Source organism: Uranotaenia lowii, chromosome 2, assembly GCF_029784155.1.
Source record: "Uranotaenia lowii strain MFRU-FL chromosome 2, ASM2978415v1, whole genome shotgun sequence".
Taxonomy (NCBI): Eukaryota; Metazoa; Arthropoda; class Insecta; order Diptera; family Culicidae; genus Uranotaenia; species Uranotaenia lowii.
Genome location: NC_073692.1, coordinates 74930638 through 74945132, shown reverse-complemented (window position 1 = coordinate 74945132; position 14495 = coordinate 74930638). Strand labels below are relative to the sequence as shown.

Here is a 14495-nt window from a genome sequence, read left to right as displayed (position 1 = left end):
AATGTACTGTGTAAAAGTGAATAATAATGCTTCTACGAATTATTTGAACAGTTGACTGTATTTTAAGGAGTTTTCTAGAATTTCAAAGATTTTCAAAGGTTTTAAAAGGGGGTTTCAAGAGATGCGCCTCTAGCGTTTAGGAATTTGATACTTGAGCTATAATACTTTATCAAACTGCTTTATTTCTTCATCATCATTCATAAGTATGATGCAAATTGACGAAACATAGATTTGATGCTGAATTTGAAGAAAAAACAGGCTTCAAATTCAAAAATACTAATGTTTTTAAATAGTCAAACGCTATTTCTCTAGTTTCAAGTCATAGATGGCAGCACTATCTTGCAATTAAACCGAATTTATGCCCATTTTTGAATATCTGAGATTAATTCAGGTGTGCTGGATGATTTTGGTCAAGAAAAAAGTACTTGGTACCGTGTGACCACCTTGGAAATTCTAAGATCATAATATCAAAAAATAAGAATTTCATCATGAACCCATGAAAGTGAATTTCTTGGACCGATAATCAGAATAATTTTGTACTTTCCAATGGAGCTTGATGAACCAGATAAATAGCAGTATTATTCGTATGATTTGAAATTGAATCGGAAGTTGAGATGTGTAGGAATTTTGGCGGTGTTATATTCTTGTGCTGGTGTTTTTATTGCAAATCCGGAAAAGATTTCTGCAGCGTGAACTCCAACAAAACTGTGTTGGAAAACTACATCGAAATGATGAATATGGGCCTAAATAAACCTGAAAAATCAATATTGAGACTTAATTTGGTATTAACGGCAAGATAGTGCTGCCATCTATGACTTGAAACTGGAAAAAGTTATGATTATTGAAAAAAAAAATCTAAGTTTATGGATACCAACCTGTTTTTTTTCTAATTTAAAATAAACCGAAAATGTTTGATTCATCATTTCACGTCATTTTAATGAAGAAAGTAAGTAGTTTGGTAAAGAATTACAGCTCAAATATCAAATTCTTTAGTTTTAGAAAAGCATCTCTTAAAACAGCATTTTAAACCCTTTGAAAATCTTTGAAATTCTAGAAAACTCCTTAAAATGCAGTGAACTATTCAAATAATTCGTAGAAGCATTATTATTCACTTTTACACAGTAAATTTTTAGAAATAATCTTGTATTTGTTGAAAAAACACAAGTGGTTCTATTCTTATTTCGCACCCTTTTTCCATAGTTTTGGTCCTCAACGCCAATTGCAACGTCCAAAAAAAGTAAACTTATGCTTGATTTATCCGTTAAACAATTCAAAACAATTTATAGATGAAAATTTTGGTGATTTTCTAACATTCATATTTTAACAAGCAAAACACATAGTGGTGCTATTCTTATTTCGCTCACTGTAGTAGTTGCCCAGATAAGCTTCGAAGTACTCCCGGAATCATTCTGGAACATCCACAGCTAATATTAACCACCAGCTGAGTAGATAAGTCGAACGGAGAATGTATGTGCTGGAGGATACGGTGGTCATGGTTTCACGTAAATACACGGAGAAAGTATTTAGCGTTGGTGGAACATTCAAGGAAAATTAAAGGAAGTTATTCCCAAACAATAGTCCAGGTCCTAGGTGTATAGAAAAAAGATTAAAATTTACCTTTTTAATCAGTGAATGGAAAACCGGTAGTATGTACCTTTTCGGCCATTTAACCCGAAAAAGGAAAAATTTGCCTTTTTCCTAGGTGAAAAGAAAGAAGGTACGATTCGCCTTTTGGCGAGGTATACGAAAAACAGTAAAATTTACCTCGAATAAGAGGTGGAAAAAATTACCGCAGTAACCTAACCTACCTAAGGGTTCAGCGCCGATTGACCGGCGCATAGGGCTGAGATAAAAGATCTCCACTGCTGGCGATCCGGAGCCAGCGTCTTCACTTGCTGCCAGCCAAGGTTCTCGTCAACTGTGCGGATTTCAGCGGCTAGACTACGCCGCCACGAGCTTTTGGGCCTGCCTCTTCTTCGATGCCCATCTGGATTCCAGTTAAGCGCCTCTCTGCAAAACTCGTTTTCATCTCTTCGCAGCGTGTGCCCAATCCATCTCCACTTACGTTCCCGAATCTCGATTTCTAGCGCCTTTTGATGACACCGGCGATGAAGTTCAACGTTTGAGATCCAGTTGCCAGGCCACCAAGCGCGGATGATGTTCCGCAGGCAGCGATTCACAAAAACTTGCAGTTTTCGCGTCGTCACCGCATATGTGCACCAAGTTTCACTCCCGTACAGCAATACGGATTTGACGTTTGAGTTGAAGATTCGGATCTTAGTTCGTAGAGAGATCTGGCGTGACCGCCAGATGTTTCGGAGACTCGCAAACGCAAATCGGGCTTTTCTGATCCGGGTTTCGATGTCCTTCTTGGTACCACCATCAGGCGTAATCTGGCTACCAAGATACTGGAAGCACTCCACTGTCTCAACCTGTTGTCCAGCTACCACGAAATTGGAACGATTTTCTGTATTGATTTCCATCGACTTGGTCTTTCCGACATTGATTTTGAGACCTGCTGCCTTGGAGCTTTCGGTGAGGTCGTCGAGTTTGCTCTGCATGTCTTGTTGTGTTTGGGCGAGCAAAACAATATCGTCTGCCAGGTCAAGGTCGTTCTGTTGCTCCATGGTTGAAGGATTCCACGGCAATCCTCGGTTTGGTCTACAGTCAATCGATCCAGTCAAGATCTCATCCATTACGATGAGAAAAAGCAGCGGTGACAAAATACATCCTTGTCTCACTCCAGCAGTTACCGGGATTGGTTCGGACAAGACACCGTCGTGCAAGACCTTGTACGAAAATGCCTCGTACTGTGCTTCGATGAGATGGACCGCAGCTACTTGGTAAATTTTATTTATTTTTATTCTCCTTGTATGAGAATGTTGAGAATATTCCAAGAAGTACGGCAACTTTATTGTTCTCCTGTATAGGTATGTAAGTACATAGCTTTTACTAGTCTAAACAGTTTTTGAATCCTCGGATGAATAATACAGACGTTTTTGAAAAGTTAATTATTTATTGGAAAGTCTCTCGAATCCAACATTTTTGCAGTATTTTTAAAACGCGCTACACCGCTAAATTAGCTGAAAGGATTACCTAGAGTAATTTTTTTTCCAATAGTAGCTTCTGTGTGCTCACATTTCAGCAACCTGACCAAAGATTAACCTTTGAGTAGCTATTTAGATATCCTTTCGTGAGGATGAAATTCAATTCTTTTTTCGAAACAACCCTTTTTCCTACAGAATTGGGCTTTTATACTATCCCAAAAAATATCGGGGTGAACGGTTGTTCCGGGTTCAATTAGGGGCAACATGTATTGGATTTTTATCGAGATAATTAAATTACCCATACCCTCAAGAAGTCACGCGTAGACGCACCCATTACAAGTGGAGAGGATTCCCACAAGGATTGAGTGAATGTTGGCGTCGCCAACTGGTCCATCTGAGCTCCATTCCCGGTGGGATATTTTTTTTCTATTTCCTATCTCTCTTGCATCCACACTAACTTTGCTCTCATTGGATGCCAGCAGCGGTAGGCCAGGCCTCCGGAGGGGTCACACATGTTGCTCCGGAATCATGCTGGAATAAGCTTTTATCCCGGCATGTCTTCCGGTCTGCCGGGGAGGCAAAATGCCGGCAGGGATCAAGCGAGAGGTCATCTGGTTCCATTCAACTCCTATATATCCGTATTCCTACAATTTTGCTGCTCCGGCATTTTCCCATCGTCACCCATATCGACTTCGGATGGAACCGGTAATTGTTTGGCGCTGTGATGGAGGCTTGCTGCGGAAAACTCATGAGGGTCATCGTCAAAGTGTTGTTGGTTTTATTTATCAGGGAGCCACATCATGTAGCAATAATCGTAAAACGAAAGCCGTGTTAATGTAATACGGCTATGAGGTCATCGTCGAGTTAAGTAAAATATGTAGTAATCTATCTGCGAGGGGTCCGGTTCATTGTAACATCTTTTTTCGTTGGTATGAGATTAGATGGGTTTATCGAATGAGGTTAGTTATACGTATTTTCACTTATAGGGCTGGAGTTCAATTATATCAAAAGTCACATTTCTTGTTAATAATGACATATGTTCTATAAGCATTCAAAACTTCCCGACTTTTTTTTCCGGTATTAGTTTATCAATTAAACATGACAGGTTCCACCGAAATATATTTTTGGATAGAAATAAATTTCAACCTGTTCGTCATCATCACCCGGTGACACATGATACAAAAAGTTTCGTGTCAGTTACCGTGAATGGTGGAGTTCCTTCCCGAGTGAAGCACCAGTCTTTAACCTTTCTTCGATCCTGTTTTGTTTGGGTCTTCTTTTTTTCGTCGGCTTCACCTCAAGCATTCGGCTTCAGTCTTCTCGATTCATTCAACCCGTAGTCAGTAGTAGGTAGAAGGAACCTCGTCAGATTCAATTAGTCATGCCCTGGGTGGAACCAATTAGATCTGGCGGTCTGGCCATTTCTGCCAACGAGACCTGACAACTGACTGATGGAACATTAATTGATTCTTGCAGAGATTCAGTACCCTTTTTCTGTTTTTCTGGGGAAGCATCCTCTGAGATGGAATGACAGCGAATCCTATTTCAGGCATTTTTTGCGAGTAATAAAAAAACATATTTTCATAAGATAAAACCAAAAGGTATTATTTTTGTTGTTATCATTAAACATAGTATGAATAAATTTTCACTTGAAACAGCTTTTCATTAGCTTTAATGAGTTCCTTCCTTATTTTTTTTTCCCAAATCGTGGAATGAGAATTTCAACAGTTCTTAGGTATCTGTTATGAGCGCAAAGTGTGAAATTTTTAGCTTTTGACATGAATTTTACTACTGCAATGGAAATTACATGCAATATGTGTGGTTATTTGAAACTTTATCAAGGAAGCGAAACAAAATTTGCAAAATACTGCCGATACTGCCATGCCATGAAATTAAACAACTTGGAAACTTCAATGCACAGTGGTCCAGAACAAACATTTATCATGACAAAAAGAGAAAAAAAATAATTTTGCGGCTTCAACCTTGGCACAGCGAAAAAAACACATTTCTTTTAACATAACTTTTTCTAGCAAAGTTGTACAGTATAAGTGTATTCTAAATTATTGATCAGTATAACAATGCGCATGTTTTTCTTTAAGATTATACAGAGCTATTGTTCCATTTGCAAAAGTTAGGACCACAAATGTGTTCAAATTTGAAATCATTTTTGAGCTGCAATATCTCTGATTTGTGCAAATTTAAAAATCTTAAATTTATTGCACAATGTAGCTTGAGATATGAATATTCAATGCTGAAAAATTGGAGATAGGTTTTGCTTTAAATTTGAGAGTTATAATTGTGAAAATTGTAATTTTTCATGATTTTTTATAGAATTTTATTCAATTTCAATATTTTTTTTATCAGAAATACAACCAGCAACAATACACAAGCCAACCATTAGTCGTGATATTGTTTTGAATTGTTGATCTTCTTATTTTATAATGACCTTAAATATTTAATTATTTCTATAAATATTTTATACAAATTTAACAAAGTTCAATTGTTTTAAGAAAATTCAACTTTTTTCAACAAATTTTCCGCAGCTTCAGGCAGTAGTGGCGGAATTTCTTCGACTCTCGGGACGCGATTGGTCAATGAAATAAGCTGATCAGAAGTAATCAACAACCTTTTGAAGACATCTTCGATGATACACACACTATCTTCAGTCGATAACCCACTGAGGATGCTAGCAAGTAGCTAGTGAAGTATTAGTATTTGGGTCTTTCAAATACTGTGGATGAATTCAAAGGAATCATCGACTACTTTGAAATCACAGATCTTTTACATTTTTTCCATTTGAAGAATTTATTGAGTTCTTTTAAATTCAAAATCCTTGAAATCGGGTCGGAACAGTAAAAAAATCTTAGGGCCATAAAATAGGCCTTCTGAAATTATACCTGTAAATATCTGGACCAGGCACATCTGGTCGAACTGGTAAAAAGCGAGCATTTTATACCAAATTTTCTCATCCAAAAATCTTCTGGGAAAATTCGAGCTAAATTAAAGTACTACTTGAACAAAATCAGAGAAAGTTTAATTGAGTCACTTGAAATTAAAATTTTTCCTCCAAACTCATCAATTTAAAAAAAATACCAATGTTGAAGAAAATAATTCTAAAAATTCTTTTTTGCGCCCATATCTTCATCATTTATTTGAATTTTAGCTAAATTTCGCGACTAATGTAAGTGAATGTGGACGCAATTCGGGCAGGTTTCCATAAAATTCGTACGTTCGGGTCCGACTAGATTTCTTTCGAATTATTTCTTGAATATCCGGGAGTTAGAAATGCTTACTTTACAGCTACAGAAGAGCACGAGCATCTCTAAGTTCAATTGTGATTTTTCGTTAACCTTTTACAAAAATAATGTGTTAGGGTAATTCTATCCAGGAGATAAGTTTATTTTAGGATTTGTTTATTTCACATAATTTGGCAAAAATTTGTTTGATTCGTACGCTCTGAAATGTTGACAAAAAATTAAACCATTAACTAGTGAAATATTTTTGTTTCGAAAAATCATGCCAAACATTGATACATTGAGTAATTTTAGGAATGGATGTTGGTAATTCACAATATCACACAATATCACAAAATTTTCATAAATTAACCTAACAAATCCTATTTCTGCTGTGAAATTTAAATTAAATAAAGAAAAACCCTTGGAAATTGCTTTAAAAAAATCAAGAACTAGGAACCAAAACAGTAAATTAGATTTTTCAACAATATTTGCTTCAAAATCCTTAAAATTATGGAAACTTCTTTGCCCAACATCCCAATAAATTATCTTATTCAGAACTTTATATTTAAATTGTTAATAAAAAAAATTCTCAAAAATATGTACCGAAAAGAAAAATTAAATCAATAAATTCCGATAACGATTCAACGTCGAACGCTAAGAGGTCAGCGATTTCCAATTAAAAAAAAGTCTGACCACTAGTTATCGCTGGAGACTTTCAAATGGAAGAACCACCAACTTTTATAAGTGGTAAAAGACTTTCAAAAATTTGCACTTTTGCAAAAAAAAGCAATGCCAATGATGTCTCTTTTTTAAAGAACGAATAATTTCAAAGAAGTTCAAATAAATAAAATAATATTCAAAAATAACCATAAAATTTTACTAATAATAATTGATTTCGCACCAGTCGGTGAACAGTGGACAAAAGTAAAAATAAAACTACTTAATGCTAATGTGCATTTTATCATTCAAATGTATTGGTGAGAGGTTGAAACACCTTAATCATGTGTAAGTTTACCATTTTAGCTTTTTGTTTTGCTATACGGCGACCTTGAAGTTGGTGTGTCAAGTTGAAGGTTGTTTTGGAAACTTTTTGCGTGAAACATTGCGAAGCAAACAACCTCATCGCGTTCGTATATTTGCGATTGAAAAATTAATCTCTTGCATTACAAAAATGGATTAAGGTATATAGAATATTCTGCAGTATAATTTTGATGAAAAAAAGTTTTTGATCAGCAACAGCATCTGTTTAAATCCAAATTTTTTTTTTCGTTTTATGTAATACTTAAATCATGTTTCAGTTGTTCCGTTAAAATTTGTGTCAAAAGACGTCATTACCATTTTATGCTCAAATTCTTAGGAAATTATCCTAGATTAATAAGGTACATTAAGGATTTTTAGCATTTGCAGCATTAGCAGAGCTGTTTGCATTTATATAGGAAACCATCAGAACACCAAAAATCGATTTTTTTTTTAAATTTGCAATAGTGTGACGAGATAATCGATTATTTATCATTAGAATATGAGCCAATTTAATAGGAAGATTGCTGCTAAATTCAGATTCACTTATTTTCACTGAAAGAAAGATCTTCAATTCAAACAACAAATTGCCCAAACACAATTCCCTGCTTCTTCCGTATTTTAAAGATAGAGACTTTTTCTTCTCACTTAAAATGAAGTAAACAATATTGAACATTTGATTAAAAACATACTATTCTAACATATTACATTTCTAGATTAAAATAGGTTGAAATGTTATTCTCGCAAATTAAAACTACGGCACTTCCGTGCACCCATGGTAAAAAAAAACCTACATAGAAGGATCCAATCACCAAAAACAAGATTTCAAACATTTTCTCATCATAATTCACCATAAAAACACAAAAAGTTGTCAAAAACAAATTTTTTATTGCTTCTGTCCATGGCTTGTATGAGATCACCGCACTGTGTTGTGGTCCGACTCAAATTAAAAACGGTAACGGTAAAAATTTGAAACTCAAATTGGCCTGTTTTTTCAAAAGGTTGCTCACCCCTGCTCTACTGCATACAAGCCCATTGGGGTCTGGATAATCGGCCAATGGCCGTCAGGCCTTAAGATATAAGGTCAAAATTCGCAAGACCGAATGGGTCAACAGGTCAAAAAATGTACGGCCGAATAAGACTTGATAGGCTGATAAGACATCTATGACGCTTGTCTGCTTATTAGGCCGAAATGGCCGCTTTACCAAATGGTTGCTAGGCCGAATGCACATTAGGTCGATTGGTCGAATTGGTGCTAGGCCGATTGGACATTCTTTGACACTAATCTGGAAAGATGCTGGAAACGTTACGTTAGATCTAAATGTGACTAGGGCGAAATGTTGCTAGGCCGAATAATTGTTAGGCAGAATGGCTGTTAGGCCTGGTGGTCGATAGGTCGAAAGTTTGCTTCGCCGAATGGCCGTTAGGTTGAATGATCGTTAGTCTTAATGGTCGTTAGAATCGGCCTAACGACATTGTGTCCTTTCGGATTTATAGCCGTTGACCAGCCTAGTGGCTTATTCGGCCTGATATCCGGTCTAACGTTCATCGGACGAATGCCTCACGGCCGATGGGCCTTCTGCCTACCTACTTTCGGCCGAATGATCCAGCCAGATTCATGCACGAGAGGACTTCGAATTTGGTTTTCGAATTCTATATTCAGCTTTCAAGGACAGATTTGAATTCATGATCAAGATAGAAACTACAGATATAAAATCTGTTTTCTAGATTCGTTTCAAATAATAACCTTTGTGAAGCTGAGGTTTTTAAAATGTATGAATGTATGTGGAACGCTGTGCTGGGTAATGTCTTAAATGACCTATATGTGATTTACGAAAAAAAAGACAGTCTTCTTAGGGTAAAGTGTTGATGCTACAATGCCTAGTGCTGAGTTGCGTTATGTTAAGAACTTTGTGATTCTGAGCTTTGTTGTTGCCTCAACTATGATTCTAATTGGCAAAATACTTCCAAACGGGCAATTAAGCAATACTAAGCTTTTGGGGCTCCGAAAATTGTTGTACGATCGGGTTCTTACAGAACGTAAATCAGATTTCATTTGGTATAAATCTAATAAATTCAAGATACTAAATACTCACTCCGGGAACTCGCCCTCGACCCGGCAGATGTACTCCTTCTGCACCTGCCGGTTCCGGATCTGGTGCTCCATCTGGCGCGCCTTCTTGGGACTCCGCCCGAACAGCAACAGGCCGGAGGTCAGCCGGTCCAGCCGATGAATCGTCCTGAGGTTCTTCAGGTTGTACTCCTTGGCCAGGATGAACACAACCGTATTGTGCCGGTAGCGACCGCAAGGATGAACCTGGTGTGAGATGGAGGATTTGTTCGTTCGTTCGTTCGAAGATTTATACACGATATTTACGGGACGAGCGGGAAGAAACAAACGGAAAATTGAAATGAATAAACATTTTAAGATAGAGGATCTGCTCTTTCTCTCTCTCTTTTTCTGTTTTTTTTTCTTCTTTTTTTTCAACTGTTGGCTTGTTGCTGGTTTTTGCGGAAAAGGAAATGATATTTGCATATCTGATTACACTGTTGGTAGATGTTTAGTTTGAATAATTTTATGCTAATTATTTCCTATAGAGATAGAAAGATAAAAATAAGGGAAAAAACGAGAGTAGGATAAAACACAATCAAACGAGAAAGAAAAAAAAGTTAAGGAAAAAAACGTGAAGCTGCGGACTCGGAAATGGCAAGCAGTTAGTGGTTCTCTTCCTGCTTTCGTTGAAAGAAAGTTAGAATAAGCAAGGCAGGGCTTTTGGAGCCAGCAGGAAAGAACGCAACCATTGCAGGGTTAATTAATCACGAAAGGTAAGCGACATCGAGAAATGGGCAAAAGGCTCATGACAAGAGAGAAAGGGGGGAAACAATTATTTAAAAAACATGAAAAAAGTTTAGGATCGAAACAGATAGGATAATGAGCTATGAAAAAACGAGGACAGTTCTGGAACGATTTAGTATTGCTAAATGAGGGTTTCTTGAGAGAGGTTAGGATATATTTGTTTGCTTGTTTGGTCGGTATAATTTTACAGTTTTTGTCTGTACAATATAAAAAAGATTTTTTTCAAAAGGAATATCAAAGGCAGTTTTATCCCAAAGGAATTGAAGCCATACTGAAACTTTAAAATTGTTGGAACTTACATTATACTTATTGAAGTTTCTACAGTTTCCAATATCCCTGAACTGTAAGGTAAACCCGAAAATATTCATCGAAAAAATACAGTTTGAAAGCAGTCGAAGCTTTTGGATTTGCAATTGTGCCAAGCCTAAATTAAATCGATGAAACATCCATCAGCCGAGCCTTTCTGCACAAAAAGGCTGCCAACAAAATGACAGCTGCAGACAGGAGAGGGCCAAAAACTATGACATTTGCATCGTACCATCATTCCGATATGGAACGGATTATTGGCTCTCGGTTGACTGGATTTGGGTACTCAACCCTTTTCGAGGTGGGGGTGAAGTCGAAGGGTTTTTGTTATTCCGTTAGTTCCAGAAGGGAAAAATTCACGATTGATGGATTTTACAATGGCACGCAACTTTGTACCGAAATGGAACGGATATTGGGAACTGCTTCGGGATGTATTTTGCTGTTTTTTTTTCTCTTTCAGACATTTGCCTGGATTGTAAATGGGTTTTCCGATATGATACATTCACTTTACGTTTTTGGGCACATCGCAATTTATTTCCACATGGTCTGGTTCGTGATTATTGTGCCAACGATGTGCTACAAACAATGTTCGGGATTGTTTTTTTTTTGGCAAAAAATATAGCTTAGAGAGATATTAAAAAGTTTCAAATAACTTAAATGGATAAAAGGTATAAAGATACCTTAAAGAATGGTTAAAACACAGCCCAATCGAGTAAAAATCAAGAAAAAATCCTGAAAAATTTGCAATTTTCGATTATTTATTAGGCCATTTGTCATTTTAATCAGTTTCAAAACTTTTAATTTTTTAGAATTATGTATAACCAATTTGGAAAATTTTACGATTTTCAATATCTGGGGCAATTGGGACGATTTTGATTCTAAAACTTTATTTGGCAGCTTTGACAATATTGACAATTTTGACAATTTAAACAATTATGAAAATTTTAACCATTTTGACAATTTAGACAATTTTGACTATTTTCACAATTTCGACAATTTTGACAATTTTGACAATTTTGACAATTTTGACAATTTTGACAATCTTGACAGTTTTGACAATTTTGACAATTTTGACTATTTTGACAATTTTGACAATTTTGACAATTTTGACAATTTTGACAATTTTGATAATTTTGACAATTTTGACAATTTTGACAATTTTGACAATTTTGACAATTTTGACAATTTTGACAATTTTGACAATTTTGACAATTTTGACAATTTTGACAATTTTGACAATTTTGACAATTTTGACAATTTTGACAATTTTGACAATTTTGACAATTTTGACAATTTTGACAATTTTGACAATTTTGATAATTTTGACAATTTTGACAATTTTGACAATTTTGACAATTTTGACAATTTTGACAATTTTGACAATTTTGACAATTTTGACAATTTTGACAATTTTGACAATTTTGACAATTTTGACAATTTTGACAATTTTGACAATTTTGACAATTTTGACAATTTTGACAATTTTGACAATTTTGACAATTTTGACAATTTTGACAATTTTGACAATTTTGACAATTTTGACAATTTTGACAATTTTGACAATTTTGACAATTTTGACAATTTTTTTTAATTTGATGATTAATGGCATTTCGGTGAGTTATACATTCTAATAGGAAGAATTTCAAATGAAAGTAATGAAAATTATAGACGGATAGATTAGATTAGGAAGCATGAAAGGTGTTGAAAATGAGCCAAGAGATTTGAGAAAACTTCTTGCCGCACAAGACCATTTGTCCCACATCGTATTATTGTCTAGAAGAAGCAAAGTCGATAGGCTGACTTTGCATTGATCTTACATGGATGGATCGAAGCACGTGTTTTTTCGTACCCCGATCGGACATCAAATTAAAATCATAAACCAGCGGTGATAAACTGTTAACACAATTTTGACAATTTTGACAATTTTGACAATTTTGACAATTTTGACAATTTTGACAATTTGACAATGTGGAATATTTTGACAATTTTGACAATTTTGACAATTTTGACAATTTTGACAATTTTGACAATTTTGACTATTTTGACAATTTTGACAATTTTGACAATTTTGACAATTTTGACAATTTTGACAATTTTTTGACAATTTTGACAATTTTGACAATTTTGACAATACTGCCAATTTTGACATTTTTGCCAATGTTAACAGTTTTGACAATTTTGACATTTTTGACAATTTTGACAATTTTGACAATTTTGACAATTTTGAAAGTTTTGACAATTTTGACAATTTTGACAATTTTGACAATTTTGACAATTTTGACAATTTTGACAATTTTGACAATTTTGACAATTTTGACAATTTTGACAATTTTGACAATTTTGACAATTTTGACAATTTTGACAATTTTGACAATTTTGACAATTTTGACAATTTTGACAATTTTGACAATTTTGACAATTTTGACAATTTTGACAATTTTTTTTAATTTGATGATTAATGGCATTTCGGTGAGTTATACATTCTAATAGGAAGAATTTCAAATGAAAGTAATGAAAATTATAGACGGATAGATTAGATTAGGAAGCATGAAAGGTGTTGAAAATGAGCCAAGAGATTTGAGAAAACTTCTTGCCGCACAAGACCATTTGTCCCACATCGTATTATTGTCTAGAAGAAGCAAAGTCGATAGGCTGACTTTGCATTGATCTATACAATGATACATGGATGGATCGAAGCACGTGTTTTTTCGTACCCCGATCGGACATCAAATTAAAATCATAAACCAGCGATGATAAACTGTTAACACAATTTTGACAATTTTGACAATTTTGACAATTTTGACAATTTTGACAATTTTGACAATTTGACAATGTGGAATATTTTGACAATTTTGACAATTTTGACAATTTTGACAATTTTGACAATTTTGACTATTTTGACATTTTTGACAATTTTGACAATTTTGACAATTTTGACAATTTTGAAAGTTTTGACAATTTTGACAATTTTGACAATTTTGACAATTTTGACAATCTTGACAATTTTGACAATTTTGACAATTTTGACAATTTTGACAATTTTGACAATTTTGACAATTTTGACAATTTTGACAATTTTGACAATTTTGACAATTTTGACAATTTTGACAATTTTGACAATTTTGACAATTTTGACAATTTTGACAATTTTGACAATTTTGACAATTTTGACAATTTTGACAATTTTGACAATTTTGACAATTTTGACAATTTTGACAATTTTGACAATTTTGACAATTTTGACAATTTTGACAATTTTGACAATTTTGACAATTTTGACAATTTTGACAATTTTGACAATTTTGACAATTTTGACAATACTGCCAATTTTGACATTTTTGCCAATTTTGACATTTTTGACATTTTTGACAATTTTGACAATTTTAACAGTTTTGACAATTTTGACAATTTTGACAATTTTGACAATTTTGACAATTTTGACAATTTTGACAATTTTGACAATTTTGACAATTTTGACAATTTTGACAATTTTGACAATTTTGACAATTTTGACAATTTTGACAATTTTGACAATTTTGACAATTTTGACAATTTTGACAATTTTGACAATTTTGACAATTTTGACAATTTTGACAATTTTGACAATTTTGATAATTTTGACAATTTTGACAATTTTGACAATTTTGACAATTTTGACAATTTTGACAATTTTGACAATTTTGACAGTTTTTACAATTTTGACAATTTTGACAATTTTGACAATTTTGACAATTTTGACAATTTTGACAATTTTGACAATTTTGACAATTTTGACATTTTTAACAATTTTGACAATTTTTACAATTTGGACAATTTTGACCATTTTGAAAATTTTGAAAATTTTACCATTTTGAAAACAGAAAAGAGAAAAGAAATGTTACTGAAATTGAAAAAAAATTTTAATCTTTTCTGAGTGGATTCAAAAAATTTACACCACTATTCCGGAAAACGTTGCTCCCAGAGATAATATCAAAATTCAAATTAATTTCCAGCAAATTGCCTAGCTCATTTTGAGCGCCGACTATCTGTTAG

The 14495-nt window shown here is 34.1% G+C and overlaps 1 protein-coding gene across 2 annotated transcripts in view; it reads right to left on the bottom strand.

Moving 5' to 3' along the window:
• LOC129749197 (pseudouridylate synthase RPUSD2-like) overlaps positions 1-14495 on the bottom strand; it is a 580032-nt gene that overhangs the window by 41476 nt on the left and 524061 nt on the right. For both annotated transcript variants that reach the window (XM_055744124.1, XM_055744123.1), the window contains one exon: positions 9397-9617. In XM_055744124.1, the coding sequence (XP_055600099.1) occupies positions 9397-9617 (221 nt within the window). The remainder of the gene's footprint in view (positions 1-9396; positions 9618-14495) is intronic.